Source organism: Puma concolor, chromosome D1, assembly GCF_028749965.1.
Source record: "Puma concolor isolate L17-30 chromosome D1, mPumCon1.1.hap2, whole genome shotgun sequence".
NCBI classification, from domain to species: Eukaryota; Metazoa; Chordata; class Mammalia; order Carnivora; family Felidae; genus Puma; species Puma concolor.
Window position 1 is genome coordinate 95,699,378 of NC_141676.1, and position 17,147 is coordinate 95,716,524.

Consider the following 17,147-nt stretch of genomic DNA (forward strand, 5'->3'; position numbering starts at 1 on the left):
CCCCTTTCTTCCTCATGGGCTGAATGATCCAGTCTCAGGTCTCAGGCAAAGCTACCTTTAAACCCACTTTTTCCTTTATTATAGATTATAGAGCCTGACTTTGAGGCCTCGTGGGTTCAGGCCAAGACGAAAGATTCCATTATTAGCTTCTTACTAAGATGTTTAACAATCAAGGGGTGCCTGGGTGGCTCAGTCAGTGAAGCATCCGACTCTTCATTTTGGCTCAGGATCTCATGGCTCATGAGATCAAGTCCTGTGTCAGGCCCCACAGTGACAGCATAGAGCCTGCGTGGATCTCTCTCTCCCTCTCTCTCTGGCCTTCCCTAGCTCACCCTCTCACCCTCTCTCTTTCAAAATAAAGAAACTTAAAAAAAAAAAGTTTAACAATTAAGGAGAAACATCTGTCCCCAAAAGGTATGATTCAATCCCGTCTCTTAGGCAGTGGGAGGGAAGGCATGTGATACTGGTTAGCAAAATCCAAGTGGAATCAACCAGGAAGGCCACCAGCAGTGCCGCCTCTCACAGAGGACCCGTGGAGTCTCTCTCTTTGTGATCTTGAGGTTATACTGATCCCGATGCTGGCTTTCAACCTCCCTTCCAACTCTTTGTCCTATCTTAGAATAGAAAATTGGATAGCTCAGCAGTCTGATCATGATGAGTATATAAGATCGAAGGGAATAGGGGTGCCTGGGTGGCTCAGTCGTTAAGCATCTGACTTCGACTCAGATCATGATCTCACAGTTCCTACACTGGGAGTCCCACGCTGGGTGAGCTTGAGCCCCAGTTCAGGTGAGCCCCACTTCTCTCTCTCCCCTGCCCTTTGCCCCTTGTGGGATTCTCTCTCTCTGCCCCTTGCTCAGTTGCACCATGTCTCTCTCTCTTAAAAAAAAAAAAAAAAAAAAAAAAAGACCAAAGGGAACAGGCGAATATAATGCACTGAATTCTCTTATTTAGGGATCTCCTACATCAGTGCTGTACCTGTTAGTCTGGAGTCTGTGTCACCTGTTTTTCATGTGGTCATTCTGGAAAACCCGGAAGGAATGTAAATATCTAAATATCTAAATGCTTTAAATTCCTCCAAGAAAGGGAACAGGTTCTGGGACCATTGGCACTTGGCTGAGGGTACATGTTGGGGGGGGGGGGCAGCGGATCGCCCTACCCAAAGGGAACCGGGAACAGAGAGGCAAGGTGGGATGGGCATCCTTCACTTGTATGTCAAGAAACTGACAGGCCAGGTGTAAAAGGAAAAATACACCACAGCAGGAGAGCGTAAAGGAAAGGGCGGCAGCAGGGGAGAGGCACTTCTTTCTCTGGACAGTCTCCTCAGATCCCAAAGACAGCAGGGTCCACGGAGGACTTGGTAAAAGCAATAGCAGCTTTCACAAGCTTTTTCTTGATGGAGCCTGTTAGGAGGAGAAAACAAGAATTAGGCTGAGGAATCACAATGACAAGTGAACGCTCTTCCCCGAGTCTCCCCTAAACTGGCCTGCTCGTCTCCCCGGAGTCCGGCTCCTGTCTTTCTTTAACACCCCTGACTTTTCTCTTCCTACTGCCCAGATTCCCTTTCATCTTCTCAGACATCGGAAATACTGAGCAGCAGTGAGCTAATAAACCCCCGAGGGGTGAGAGCTCCAGCCCAGCCTTACACTCGGTACAGTACCGAGATGGTGAGGAGACTAAACACCACGTCATCTCCTTCTCAGAATTCACAGTCCCCATCCTTGTCCCTTTCCCTCTTTACTTACCTCTCCTTCCCCCATTTAAGACTGCACTCTCAGCCCCCTCCCCCAAGGAAAGAACTATGGGGGAGTCCAGAAAAGGTCTGAACCGGGAGAGGACCACGGGGCCTCCCTCTCAGTCATCTTCTAGCAGGCTTGGAGGCTCAGCACCTGGCAAGATGGCCAGCTTCCGACGGAGGGAAGGAGATGGGGTCTTAGGACTGAACTCCTACCTGCATTACTGTTAATCCAGGTTCTGGCCTTCTTTTCCAGAAGTTCCCACTCACACTTCTGGTGCTTAGCCTTGGCATGTAGCCAAACCACCGCCAGGACTGTGGCCCAGCTTGAGGAATCTGCATCCTGTACAACACACAGAGACTTCCCTGAAACCTCCAAGTTGGAGCAGGAGGCCCCTCGAGGGGTCACAAACACCTCCTCACTCACTTTGCTCCAAACTGCTGTTAAATGTGACGACCTGCTCTCTCGGAACCTCATCTGCTACTTGCAAGGCGTAAAGCCAGGCCCTGAGCCTCAGGGCAAAAATTGTGAGTCTTAGAGTAGAAAAGTCTTAAGTTTTCAATCCAGCAGAACCACCAGGGCGGTGCTGAAAACTCCTACAAAATCCCCAACAAGCATTCCCAAGCTATGATAAGAGAATACGTGCATAATTTCTTTATATTTTTATAAAGTATTGAATGTTTTATTTGAATATTTGCCAAACCAAAAGAAAAAAAAGAGGAATTACCCATAATGACATTTTTCAATTAAAAAAAACAATTTTAAGTTTATTTATTTATTTTGAGAGACAGAGATAGCATGAGTGGGGGAGGGGCAGAGAGCTAGAGAGAGAGACAAAAAGAGAGAGAGGGAATCCCAAGCAGTCTCTGGGCTGCCAGTGCAAAGCCCCATGTGGGGCTTGAACTCACAAAACCATGAGATTATGACCTGAGCCAACACCAAGAGTTAGCCACTTAACCATTGAGCCACCCAAGCACCCCACCAATAAGGACATTTTTGAGACAGAAAACTGATTCATAAGAAAGTGAAATGATTTGCCCAAAGTTGGCCTTCTAGCAAATGACACAGCTGGGACTGGAGTCACACTGTTCACTCAAGAGAGAGTCTCAGGCAGAGAACAGAAAATGAGTTTTAGGGATGCCTGGGTGGCTCAGTCGGTTAAGGGTCCGACTTTGGCTCAGATCATGACCTCACCAACAGTGAGGTCAAGCCCCACGTCGGGCTCTGTGCTGACAGCTCAGATCCTAGAGCCTGCTTCGGATTCTTCCTCCCTCACTCTCTCTTCCCCTCCCCTGCTCACACTCTGTGTCTCTCTCAAAAATAAATAAACATTAAAAAAATCTTTTTTTAAAAAAGAAAGAAAATGAGTTTTCACCCAGGGTCCCACCTTCAGTTTATAGACACAACAGATCAAGAAAAACTGTTCTTTTAGATCATGACCTTTAAAATTTGGAAACAGCTAATCAGGTCCTCTGTGAGGAGTCCTGTCAATCAAAATTCTCAATTCCTTTCATTCTTCTTTAAAAGAACTACTAATGTCAAAGCAGTAAGAATCCCCATGCTTGATCTAGTCTAGAAACAAACATCACAGTGATGTTTAAAATATACCTCCTTAGGGGCACTTGGGTGCCTAAGTCACGGTTCATAGGTTCGAGGCCTGCATCCGGCTTTGTGCACTGACAGTGTAAAGCCTACTTGGGATTCTCTCTGTCTCCCTCTCTCTCTGCCCCTTCGCTGCTCTCTCTCTCTCTCTCCCTCTCTCAAAATAAATCAACTTAAAAAATAAAAATAAAAACTAAAATACACTTCCTTAAGTGGTCACATATGGAGGTCAGTGAACTTATGAAATTCTATGACCACAGCCCCAAATACATAACACACACAGCTCTTCTGAAAACCCTGTGCCTTCCACTGATCACATATCACATGCGTTGGTTCACATGAAGTTTGCAGTCACCCCAAGTCTGCATGTTGTAACAGGTCTTAAGTCATTTTGCTTCTAGTCTCTGCTTACAAAATTGAAGATTTAGAAGCAAAAAGAGTATTTTGATTCCTAGTAAGTTTTTTCTTCCCCCCCAGGAAAAGTTACAAGTCATTCATTGTTCAAGGTCTTTTGGGATCTCAATTTTGTTACTGTTTCTATCTCCCAGTTTTGGCAAATTTACAAATTTAGCACTGGATCTAAATTTTCACTGAAAATATAAACCTCCAGAGAATGCAGAGCCTGGTGGCTCCAAAAACCTGTGTAAGTTTGAAAAAATTCATTATTCAGTGCAATGAATTTTCAGTGAGTTTGTTCTCAGTCCATATACTCATCGTTTAAAAAATTCAAATTCCTTAATGAAATTCAGATACTCCAGGGTTCCTGACTCCCTGGATTGGTTGGCCCAGTTACCATGTCAAAGAAGGAAATGTTAGTCTGACATGTCATTGGTTTCCCAATAAAACCGAGTTAGAACATCATGATTCTTATATCTTTTTCCAGGGGTTTATAAATTATCCTTTTAATTATTTGTTCTAGAACAGTTTTTTTAGTAGAAATATAATGTCACACACACATATAATCCTAAATGTCCTAGTAGCCATATGTAAAAATATAAAAATAAACAGGTACAATTATTTTACTAATATGTTTTATTTAACCTAACACATTAAAAATATCATTTTAACATCAATATATAAATAATTATTAATGAATATTTGCATTTGTTACAGTAAGTCTTAAAATCAGCATGTGTTTCACAATTACATCCCATTTTAATTCAATTAAGAATTTGGTTCCTCATTTGCATTAGCCATATTTCAATTGCTCAATAGCCATTGGACAAGTGGATACTGTATTAGTTGACGCAGGTATAGGATTTTTGAGGGTTTTTTTTTAATCATTTAAAAAATTTCTTTTAAGCTTATTTTGAGAGAGAGAGAGCACGAGTGGGGTATGGACAGAAAGAGAGGGGAGAGAGAATCCCAAGCAGGCTCTACGCTGTTAGTGCAGAGACCCGTGTGGGGCTTGAACTCACGAACCATGAGATCATGACCTGAGCCAAAGTCAAGAGCCCAGTGCTCAACCAACTGAGCCACCCAGGTGTCCCTGAGGTTTATTTAACCACCTTTCACATTTTGAAAATTCAGAACAACACCTGTCCTTCAGGCTTTTGGTCTTTGTCCATATTTAACAATTTCTCAGAAGATTTGGTAAGTTGCCTTGAAATTCTGGAATGAAATTTGTCCTCATTGGCAGACTTAGACACATTTGAAATAACTAGGTGATTCCCTATTAATACCTGTCCTGACTTCAGTGAAATTTTGCTGATTTGTGGGCCACATGCACAAATTAGTAGCAATGTAGATTCTGAAGACAGTTCTAGAACTGAATCCAGCTCTGCCACTGACTGGCTGGGAAAACTCAGACACAGTATTATGGTTCTATATAAAATAGCAATAATGTGAATAGGATTTACTTTAATTATTATGATGAATAAGTCAGTGGATGTTAAGTGCTTAGCATGGTGCCTGGCAGAGAGTAATTGCTCAAAAAATGTTAGTTATTCTAACTAAGATGACTGACGGGGAATATGAAGTGAAAGAAGATGTTTGCTTTCCCTTTGTCATCCATCAACTCCCACCAATTAGGCTTTTAGTTCCTTGTTCGTTCTTCTCTAACATACCAAGAAAAATCTTCAACATCTATTTATTAGAAATCAATTTAGTCTATGGCCTCCTATAGTCTCCTTTCTCAGATGAGTCATGAATCACCCCAATCTCATGACCGACCCCAACCCCTCAAAAACATACATACTCCTTTTTCTTCTCTGAATCTTACCTTGACAGGGAGTGCAGACCATAGGTCTTTCAAACTTATACCTAGGATCCTGGCCAGATCTTCATCTAGATCCCAGGAACCATCTGCATTTTGGAGGGATATCAGCTGCACCAGATAAGTCTCTCCAAAGACTTTGGGGAACAAAAAAAGAGCGTGAGAAATTATAGAGCTATGATCCCTTAGTATACCTGAGAAAGACAGGTCTTAGCATACCTGAGAAAGACAGGCTATAGTGACAGCACAGAGCTAAGCAGATCCTACCAAGATACCTGTCATAGCCCTTCCCCTGGGAGGCAGGTATTTTCTCTGTGACAGTGTAGGCCACCTGAATGATATACTAAATCTAGGGGAGCTACACTTAAAAATTTAGCAACAAGGAAAAGATACGAGGAACTAAAGAACCCACATGATAATGCTGCTTAAAGTTTTATCCAGTCCTATTTAAATGGGCCTTAAAACTTGATGTATATTAAAAAAAATTCTACACCAATGTAGCTTGAATTTTAATTATAAACATTTTCAAAAGAAAGCAGATATAAAGGAAGCACCTAGCAACGTACCTCAAAGTGTAGTCTAGTGTCTTATCTGGGTGCTACAACAGTTGCTTAAAGACCACACAGAAAGTATCTCACATCTGGTTATCTATCATATGTGATGGTGTACTTAGAGCAACTTGGAAATTAGCAGGTGAAAAAAACTATAACTAGAAAACAATTCTACTCTAATGGGGGAAAAAATCTATAGCTCTAAATTTCAACAGTCTTAGTTTGAACCTCAGCTTTGCTAACACTCAAAATGTACAAAAAGTATGGAAGGCCCTTCCTTGGTTCCATACAAAAAGTAGTTGCTAAATAGCTCACAAAAACCAGAAGCTCACCACTGCTAGGTAACTTTTCTTTCATCTTTGCTAAGAGGATGGTCAGAGCTGGAATGTTCTAAGTGAGGAAGGCCTAGGAAACCAACACAAAGTAAAGCTACTCTGTGGCTACCATGAAGAATTTTCTCAAAGTGGCCAAGATGGCAGAACAGCATGGAAGTTCTTTTGCATCTCTCATCCCTGAAATGGAGCCAGATCAACACTAAACCATCTTGCACACCTAGAAAACTGACTTGAGGACTAATACAATAATCTGCACAACCTGAACCACAGAACTTGGCAGGTACGCAGTGCAGAGAGGTGAACTGGTGGAGAGAGAAGCTGTGGAGGGCAGAGAGCTGTTTTTGCTTGCAGAGAGAAGACAGAGATGGGGGGTGGGGAGAGTATGGGAAAGCACCCCCCGTCAAAAGTGGCTGGAGAGAAAAGGAAGAGTACGCAAGGGACTGAACAAAAAAGGGAGAAAGGAGGAAGGAGAAAGGAGAGTGTTTAAATTCCATTAAGACACTATAAATAGGGAAGCATAGAGTCTGAAACTCTACAGCTCGATACCTGGCGGTGCTCTGGTGGGAAGGTCAAATCCCCAGGAGCCAGCATCAAGGTCCTTCAATTCCTGGGGCATTGTGTCTTGGACAGGCAGTTCCATTGCTTGGAAGATATTTGGTGGAGGCTGTGAACCATGCCTACAGCCAAAGATCCTAGCAGACCCTGGAGAACAACCACATTCACTGGTGTTGGAACAAGGATGTTAAGAGGGAAGCCTGGTGCCAGATGTGTGTTGTGATTTGCCATAATCCCTGAAATGCTGCTGCTACACAACTGCATGAAATTTTTCATGGGTGGACTGGTGCCTAGTCACAGTCTCTGAGCATCAGCAGTGGCAGAGTCTCATGAACATTCCTTGAGGAGGGCTGGCACCAGGCCATTGCTCAGCCAGACCCTCCTCCAGAAGGCCAGAATGGGTCAAAGCCACAGTCCCTCAGAAGTGAGGGGCTGGGAAACACATCTGAAATAAAACTCAGGAGGGAGGTGCCACCTGGCAGCCTGACAGCTTCGTCACAGACAGTGTAAAAGCGAGAAGTGAACAGAAGCCGGAGACAAAGGAGGGGTGCTTGATTGCTAGTCGGGGAGAGCACAGAGCTCTAATACTAGAGACTAGGTAGCTGGGCAACGCCATTTTCATCCCTCCCGCACATGGGCATAAACGCCTCTATGTGCCGCAACAATCCACCCCTGTGAGGTAAGCAGTGCCATCTACTGGAGAATGGAGCTGTTATACTAAGCCCCGCCCAACTGGGCCAACAGAGCTCTTGAGGAACACCAAGAGTCTCTCCATGTGCTTAGTCTATAGACTATAAAGTGATTCACAGTTTGACTTCTAGGGGAGACTGATGTAATTTCAATCGTATTTCAGTCTGTTTGCTGGTCAATCTATTCAATTTTTTTTCTTTTTCTTTTCTTTTCTTGAATACAGAAAGAGAAAAAAATTATTTTTATTTTCCACTATTAAAAATATATCTTTAATTTTTTTCTAAATTTTTAACTTTTTTGTAAATTCTTAAAATTACTTCCATCATCTCGTTTTATTCTATTTTATTGTATTCATTTTCTCAAATTTTCAAACATTTTCCTTTTTTCTTTTTTTTTCTTATATTTCCCTTTTTTCTCTAATTTATCAAGCTCCTTTCAACAACCAGACCAAAACACACCTAATTTCTAGCATCCTTTATTTGATTTCTTTGTGTTGTTTTTAATTGTACTTTTTTTTTAGTTTATTAATTCCTTTTCTTCCTTCAAAATGACAAAACGAAGTAATTCACCTCAAAAGGAACAACAGGAAGAAATGACAGCCATGGGTTTAATCAACACAGATACAAGCAAGATGTCTGGACAAGAATTTAGAATCACAATAATAATATTAGCTGGGGTTGAAAATAGATTAGAATCCCTTTCTGTGGAGATAAAAGAAGTAAAAGCTAGTCAGGATGAAATAAAAAATGCTATAACTGAGCTGCAATCTCGAATGGTTGCCACGGCAGCAAGAATGGAAGAGTAGATAAAGCAGAACAGTGAATCGGCGATATAGAGGACAAACTTATGGAGAACAATGAAGCAGAAAGACGGAGACTAAGGCAAAAGAGCACGATTTAAGAATTAGAGAACTCAGTGACTCATTAAAAAGGAGTAACATCAGAATCATAGGAGTCCCAGAAGATAAAGAGAGAGAAAAAGGGGTAGAAGGTTTATGTGAGCAAATCACAGCAGAAAACTTTCCTAACCTTGGGAAGGACACAGACATCAAAATCCAGGAAGCACAGAGGACTCCCGTTAGATTCAACAAAAACCAACCCTCAACAAGACATATCATTGTCAAATTCACAAAATACTTAGGCAAGGAAAGAATCATGAAAGCAGCAAGGGGGAAAAAAAGTCTTTAACGTACAAGGGAAGACAGAGCAGGTTCGCAAAAGACCTATCCACAAGAAACTTGGCAGGTCAGAAAGGAGTGGCAGGATATATTCAATGTGCTGAATCAGAAAAATATGCAGCAAAGAATTATTTATCCAGAAAGGCTGCCATTCAAAAACAGAAGCAGAAATAAAGAGTTTCCAAGACAAACAAAAATTAGTTTGTGACCACTAAACCAGCCCTGCAAGAAATTTTAAGGGGGACTCTCTGAGGGGAGAAAAGATGAAAACAAATAAATAAACAACCAAAAAAAAAAAAAAAAAAGACCAAAAGTGACAAAGACTAGAAAGGACCAGAGAACACCACCAGAAATTCCAACTTTACAGACAACATAAGGCAATAAATTCATACCTTTCAGTACTCACTCTAAATATCAGTGGACTAAATGCTGCAATCAAAAGACATAGGGTAACAGAATGGATAAGAAAACAATATCCATCTATATGCTGTTTACAAGAGACCCATTTTAGACCTAAAGACACCTTCTGATGGAAAGTAAGGGGATGGAGAACCATCTATCATGCTGATGGTCACCAAAAGAAAGCCAGAGGAGCCATACTTATATCAGACAATCTAGATTTTAAAATAAAGACTGTAACAAGAGATGAAGAAGGGCATTATATCATAAGTAAGGGGTCCATCCACCAAGAATATCTAACAATTGTAAACATGTATACTCCAAACATGAGGCACCCAAATATATAAATCAATTAACACAAACATAAAGAAACTCTTTGATAATAATACCATAGTAGGGGACTTCAACACCCCACTTACAACAATGGACAGATCATCTAAACAGAAGATCAACAAGGAAACAATGGCTTTGAATGACACTGGACCAGATGGACTTAACAGATATATTAAGAACATTTTATCCTAAAGCAGCGGAATACACATTCTTCTCCAGTGCACTTGGAACATTCTCCATAATAGATCACATATGGGGACACAAATCAGCCCTCAACAATTTCAACAAAGATCAAGATCACACTGTGCATATTTTCAGACCACAATGCTATGAAACTCAAAATCAACCACAAGAAAAAAAATATGGAAAGATAACAGATACTTGGAGACTAAAGACCATCCAACTAAAAAATGAATGGGCTAACCAAGAAGTTAAAGAATAAATTAAAAAGTACATGGAAGCCAATGAAAATGATAACGCCACAGCCCCAAACCTCTGGGACACAGCAAAGGCAGTCATAGGAGGGAAGTATATAGCAATACTTCAGGCCTTCCTGAAGTAGGAAGATGGTCTCAGATACATAACCTAACCTTACACCTTAAAGAGCTGGAAAAAGAACACCAAATAAAACCCAAAACCAGCAGAAGACAGGAAATAATGAAGATTGTAGCAGAAACCAATGCTATCAAAACCAAAAAAACAAAAAACAAACAAAAAAAGAAAACAGTAGAACAGATCAATGAAACCATAAGCTGGTTTTTTGAAAGGACTAACAAAATTGATAAACCCCTAGCCAGTTTGATCAAAAATAAAAAGGAAAGGACCCAAATAAATAAAATCAAGAATGAAAGAGGAGAGATTACAACCAACACAGCAGAAATACAAAAATAATAAGAGAATATTATGAGCAATTATAAGCCAATAAGATGGGCAATATGAAGAAATGAACAAATTCCTGGAGACATATAAACTACCAAAACTGAAACAGGAAGAAATAGAAAATTTGAACAGACCCATAACCAGTAAAGAAATCAAATCAGTAATCAAAAATCTCCCAAAAACAAGAGTCCAGGGCCGGATGGCTTTCCAGGGGAATTCTACCAAACATTTAAGGAAGAGTTAACACCTATTCTCTTGAAGCTGTTCCAAAAAATAGAAATGGAAGGAAAACTTCCACTCTTTCTATGAAGCCATCATTACCTTGATTCTAAAACCAAAGACCTCCCTAAAAAGGAGAACTACAGACTAATTTCCCTGATGAACATGGATGCAAAAATCCTCAACAAGATACTAGCCAACTGGATCCAACAATACATTAAAAGAATTATTCACCACGACCAAGCTGGATTTATACCTGTGATGAAGGGCTGGTTCAATATTCACAAAACAATCAATGTGATACATCACATCAATCAAAGAAAGGACAGAAACCACATGATCCTCTCAATAGATGCAGAGAAAGCATTTGACAAAATACAGCATCCTTTCTTGATAAAAACCCTCAAAAAAGTAGGGATAGAAGGATCATATCTCGAGATCATTAAAACCACATATGAAAGAACAACTGCTAATATCATTGTCAATGGGGAAAAACTTAGAGCTTTCCCCCTAAGGTCAGGAACAAGACAGGGATGTCCACTCTCACCACTGTTATTCAACATACTATTAGAAGTCTTAGCCCCAGCAATCACACAATACAAAGGATTAAAGGCATCCAAATCAGCCAAGAGGAAGTCAAACCTTCACTCTTCGCAGATGACATGATACTCTATATGGAAAACCCAAAAGATTCCACCAAAAAACTGCTAGAACCGATCCATGAATTCAGCAAAGTCACTGGGTATAAAATCAATGCACAGAAATCGGTTGCATTTCTATACACCAATGAAGCAACAGAAAATCAAGGAACCAATCCCATGTACAATTGCATCAAAAACCATACAATACCTCGGAATAAATCTAACCAAAGAGGTGAAAAATCTATACACCAAAAACTACAGAAAGCTTATGAAAGAAAGTGAAGACACAAAATAATGGAAACAATATTCCATGCTCCTGAATAGGAAGAACAAATATTGTTAAAATGTCAATACTATCCAAAGCAATCTACATATTCAATGCATTACCTATCAGAATAACACCAGCATTCTTCACAGAGCGAGAACAAACAATCCTAAAATTTGAATGGAACCAGAAAAGACCCCAAATAGCCAAAGCAATCTTGAAAAAGAAAACCAAAGCTGGAGGCATCATAATCCGAGACTTCAAGCTATATTACAAAGCTGTAACCATAAAGACAGTATGGTACCAGCCCCAAAACAGAAACTCAGATCAATGGAACAGAATAGAGAATCCAGAAAGAGAACCACAAATGTATGGCCAACTAATCTTTGACAAAGCAGGAAAGGATATCCAATGGAATAAAGACAGTCTCTTCACATCCGGATGGCCAACAGGCACATGAAAAGATGCTCAATGTCGCTCCTCATCAGGGAAATACAAATCAAAACCACACTCAGATATCACCTCACGCTAGTCAGAGTGGCCAAAATGAACAAATCAGGAGACTATAGATGCTGGAGAGGATGTGGAGAAACGGGAACCCTCTTGCACTGTTGGTGGGAATGCAAATTGGTGCAGCCACTCTGGAAAACAGTGTGGAGGTTCCTCAAAAAATTAAAAATAGGGGCTCAGTTGGTTAAGCGGCCGACTTTGATTCAGGTCATGATCTCGTGGTCCGTGAGTTCAAGCCCTGAGTCGGGCTCTGTGCTGACAGCTCAGAGCCTGGAGCCTGTTTCAGATTCTGTGTCTCCCTCTCTCTGACCCTCCCCCGTTCATGCTCTGTCTCTGTCTCAAAAATAAATAAAACGTTAAAAAAAATTTTTTTTTTTTTAATTAAAAATAGACCTACCCTATGACCCAGCAATAGCACGGCTAGGAATTTACCCAAGGGATACAGGAGTGCTGATGCATAGGGGCACTTGTACCCCAATGTTTATAGCAGCACTCTCAACAATAGCCAAATTATGGAAAGAGCCTAAATGTCCATCAACTGATGAATGGATAAAGAAATTGTGGTTTATATACAAAATGGAGTACTACGTGGCAATGAGAAAGAATGAAATCTGGCCTTTTGTAGCAACGTGGATGGAAGTGGAGAGTGTTATGCTAAGTGAAATAAGCTATACAGAGAAAGACAGATACCATATGTTTTCTTTTTTTTTTAATTTTTTTAACGTTTATTTATTTTTGAGACAGAGAGAGATAGAGCATGAACGGGGGGGTGGGGGGTGCAGAGAGAGGGAGACACAGAATCTGAAACCGACTCCAGGCTCTGAGCTGTCAGCACAGAGCCCGACGCGGGGCTCGAACTCACGGACCGTGAGATCACGACCTGAGCCAAGTCGGCTGCTTAACCGACTGAGCCACCCAGGCGCCCAGATACCATACGTTTTCACTCTTATGTGGATCCTGAGAAACTTAACAGAAACCCATGGGGGAGGGGAAGGGAAAAAAAAAAAAAGAGGTTAGAGTGGGAGAGAGCTAAAGCATAAGAGACTCTTAAAAACTGAGAACAAACTGAGGGTTGATGGGGGGTGGGAGGAAGGGGGGGTGGGTAATCGGTATTGAGGAGGACACCTTTTGGGATGAGCACTAGGTGTTGTATGGAAACCAATCTGACAATAAATTTCACATATTGAAAAAAAAAAGACAGTCTCTTCAGCAAGTGGTGCTGGGAAAACTGGACAGCGACATGCAGAAAAATGAACCTGGACCACTTTCTTATACTGTACACAAAAATAAACTCAAAATGGATGAAAGACCTAAATGTAAGACAGGAATCTATCAAAATCCTAGAGCAGAAAGCAAGCAAAAACCTCTTTGATCTCAGCTGCAGCAACTTCTTATCAACATGTCTCTGGAGGCAAGGGAACCCAAAGCAGAAAGGAACTATTGGGACCTCATCAAAATAAAAAGTTTCTGCACAGTGAAGGAAACAATCTGCAAAACTAAAAGGCAACCGATGGAATGGGACTAGATATTTGCAAACGACATATCAGATAAAGGGTTAGTATCCAAAATCTATAAAGAACTTATCAAAATCCAGTGAAGAAATGGGCAAAGGACATGAATAGACACTTCTCCAAAGAAGACATCCAGATGGCCAACCGACACATGAAAAAATGCTCCACATCACTCATCCTCAGGGAAATACAAACCAAAACCACAATGAGATACCTACTACCTCACACTTGTCAGAATGGCTAATATTGACAACTCAGGCAACAATCGATGTTGGCAAGGATGCGGAGAAAGAGGATCTCTTTTGCGCTGCTGGTGGGAATGCAAACTGATGCAGCCACTCTGGAAAACAGTATGGAGGTTCCTCAAAAAATTAAAAATAGAACTACCCTATAACCCAGAAATTGAACTACCAGGTATTTATCCAAGGGACACAGGTGTGTTATTTTGAAGGGGCACATGCATCCCAATGTTTATAGCAGCACTATTGACAATAGCCAAAGTATGGAAAGAGCCCAAATGTCCATTGATGGATGAATGGATAAAGAAGATGTGGTGTATATATACAATGGAGTATTACTCGGCAATCAAAAAGAATGAAATCTTGCCATTTGCAACTACCTGGATGGAACTGGAGGGTATTATGCAAAGCGAAATTAGTCAGATAAAGACAGATATCATATGACTCCACTCATGTGAGAGATTTAAGATACAAAACAGATGAACATACGTGAAGGGGAACAAAAATAATATAAAAACGAAGGGGGACAAAACATAACAGACATACAGAGAACATATGGAGAACAAACTGAGGGTTGCTTAGAGGGGTTGTGGGAGGGGGGATGGGCTAAATGGGTAAGGGGCATTAAGGAATCTACTCTTGAAATCATTGTTGCACTATCTGCTAACTTGGATGTAAATAAATAAATAAACAAATAAATAAAAGAATTTTCTCATGACAACCCTGTGAGGTCAGTAGTTGTGCAGCTGAAGGAACTAAGGCTCTGGGAAATGAATTTAATTTGCCTAAAACCCCACAGTAGTTGGGAGGACGGGGATCTGACTCCACCTGAGACCATAAAGTCCTCTCTTTAACTAGCAGCCTAAAGGGAATGAATAAGTACAGGGTAAATGGCAATGAAGATGTTTCAACAATTAAACAACTGTATACCACAAATTCTTGCTACAAGAATCAGAGACTAGAAAGAAGTTGCCTTTAAGCCTATTTTAGTAGAAAAGACACGTCTTAGTGGCAAAATGTACTTTGACTCAGTTTGTCCTGTACGTGAGAAGCCCAGCTGCTTGGAACACAGCTGGTGTTCTGAGGAACACCCTTTGGTGACAGAAAGAAAGTGAGTGGCCAGCATCAGGAAGATCTACTCTCAAATCCAACTTGCAGAAGACTGACCAGTGCAGCGGAGACCCAAACAGGGTGGCAGCAGAGTTCTGCAGCGGGAGGGCAGGAGAGTTCTGCAGGCAAGCTGGATGAGCTGAGATGGCAAAGGGGGTGCGTTCAGCCAGGCCTTAACCCACACTCTGCTGGGTAGTTTCAGGGTCCTATATTGTAGAGTAGTGAAGGGGGGCTGACCCTAGCAAGCATAGGGACTGGACAAATCTCATCCTCTGCCTGCCACTTTTCCAACAGATTACCTCCCGGCTAGAGAAAGCCAGGGAAGCAGAAGCGTTGAAGATTAGTTCTTTGGTCCCCATAGATCAGAGCAGAGCAATGAGTCCCATCTCACCTGTAGGGTGAGTCTCCAAGTTGGTCCTATTGGTGGGACAATGAGCTCTTTCCATCTCAGGAGAAGTCTCTTTGAGAAACATGCATTTCTTCTCTGATCTATGACCCAGAGGGCTGAGTGTGTCTAGTCTTATACATGTGATAGACAAACATGGGTGAGGAGAAGTCCCTGGAAACATGCTCACCTGGAGAGCACAGGCCCTCGTTAACCATGGGCTTACAGAGACTTTTGTGAACATTCAGTTGACATGACATGCTCAAGTACTGATTGGTCTGTGTGGGCCGAGATGCACGAGGTGGGTAGGAGGACCAGGCCTTTAAATGAGCTGAAAACCACCAGTATAGACATTGAGACTGAGGCACCGTCTGCTCTCTGCTATATAGGCAAAGGGCACTGAGAAAGTAGGACACATGTCCTCCTATGCATGTCTGCCTCAGCCACCATCTTTTCTCCTTCTCCTGTGAGCCCACCTCCTGCACACACCCTTACCTCCTGAGCCCTTCCTGCTGTGTCCTCTGAACACTCGATACCGGACAATGATCTTTCCTGCATCTTTCATTTCATTACAGGAGGCTTCTTCCAACTACTTATCTTAACTTAAAACTAATCTTCTTCTTCCCAGAACTGTTCTCTCTCTGTCCCTCTCACATGGCACTCTCCTGAGGTACCATAGTCTAAGTACCCAGGTTGGGGAGGTGGGACTGGCAACCTCGTTAGTCACAAAGGTGGCTTCCAGCTCATTACTCCTCCACCCTCACCTGGATTACCTTCCTCATACTCTTCCTGCTGTCAACCTCCAACCTTCTCTGTCACTTCCCATTATTCACAAAAGCATCTGAATGCTAGTTTCTAGACTCCCACTTCATTGCACAGCCTGCCATCATCTTGAGATTTCAGTACCCTTGTAGATAACCTATCCAGCAGCCTCATTCAAAGCGTCTTAACTTTCTCAAATCAAATGGCTTCAACCTCAGCCACTCCCTCCCAAGCCAGAATCTTGTTATCCAGCAGAATTGTTCCACCTGTACAAAAAAAAAAAGCAAATTGAAAAAAAAAAAATCCCACTTTTTAAATACAGTATCCAATCTTTGGAGCCTTCTAACTCAGAGATCTCTATTTTGCCTGGTCTTTGACTTCATCTGGACCTCTATATCTGTGTCGCCTCTGCTTTTTCCCTATAGTCCCCTTCCTTTTATCTTCAGTCTCTCTCCTATTTAGCTTCAGTTCCAGGTCCAACACCTAACCACTCTCTTCAACTCCATGTCCCTGATTTCCTTTTCATGACACCCATCCGGTAATACCCCAACCTTGAAAGTACATCAACACTCTGCTGCCTTTGTTCTTACACCAAAGCTGCTGAGTCCTGCCGAAATGAATCACATGGACTGTGCTCCTCTCTGCTAGTTTGGTGCCACTAAAAAAGGCAAAGAATCAAAACTAAACTGGACCCTCAACACTCCTGGGCAAAGGCTTTATTTTTCCCTGGGAATTGCACTAATTGTCCACAGAGCTACTTGAAACCCTTTCCTCAAACTCTCTCTTCTACCTCTTTTTGTCTCAGACTCAGTAGCTAGTCTTGCTGTCTCTTTCACTAAAACTATAGAAAACCTATCAGACAGAAACTCTAAGCACTTGCCTCTCAGTTTGTGAACTGGAATCAAATTCCACCACCTTTCCTCTCCTTCCTGGCAACAGTGGGCGAGTGTCCTAATACTTGTCCTTCCTGGATTTCACTGCTGCTCTAGAAGTCATCGTCTCCCACTTCCTCAGACACCCGTCTCAGTTAGCT

At 41.7% G+C, this 17,147-nt stretch overlaps 1 protein-coding gene across 3 annotated transcripts in view; it reads right to left on the reverse strand.

The window, feature by feature from the left end:
- Positions 1–927: 927 nt before the first annotated feature.
- VWA5A (von Willebrand factor A domain containing 5A) overlaps positions 928–17,147 on the reverse strand; it is a 36,558-nt gene continuing 20,338 nt past the window's right edge. For 2 of the 3 annotated variants that reach the window (XM_086678800.1, XM_086678801.1), the window contains exons 16-20: positions 15,543–15,683; positions 6,986–7,141; positions 5,560–5,690; positions 1,952–2,078; positions 928–1,403 (exon numbers count right to left, since the gene is read on the reverse strand). In XM_086678800.1, the coding sequence (XP_086534926.1) occupies positions 1,324–1,403; positions 1,952–2,078; positions 5,560–5,690; positions 6,986–7,141; positions 15,543–15,683 (635 nt within the window). In that variant the 3' untranslated portion in view covers positions 928–1,323. The remainder of the gene's footprint in view (positions 1,404–1,951; positions 2,079–5,559; positions 5,691–6,985; positions 7,142–15,542; positions 15,684–17,147) is intronic. The other variant, XM_086678802.1, reaches the window with a different exon arrangement.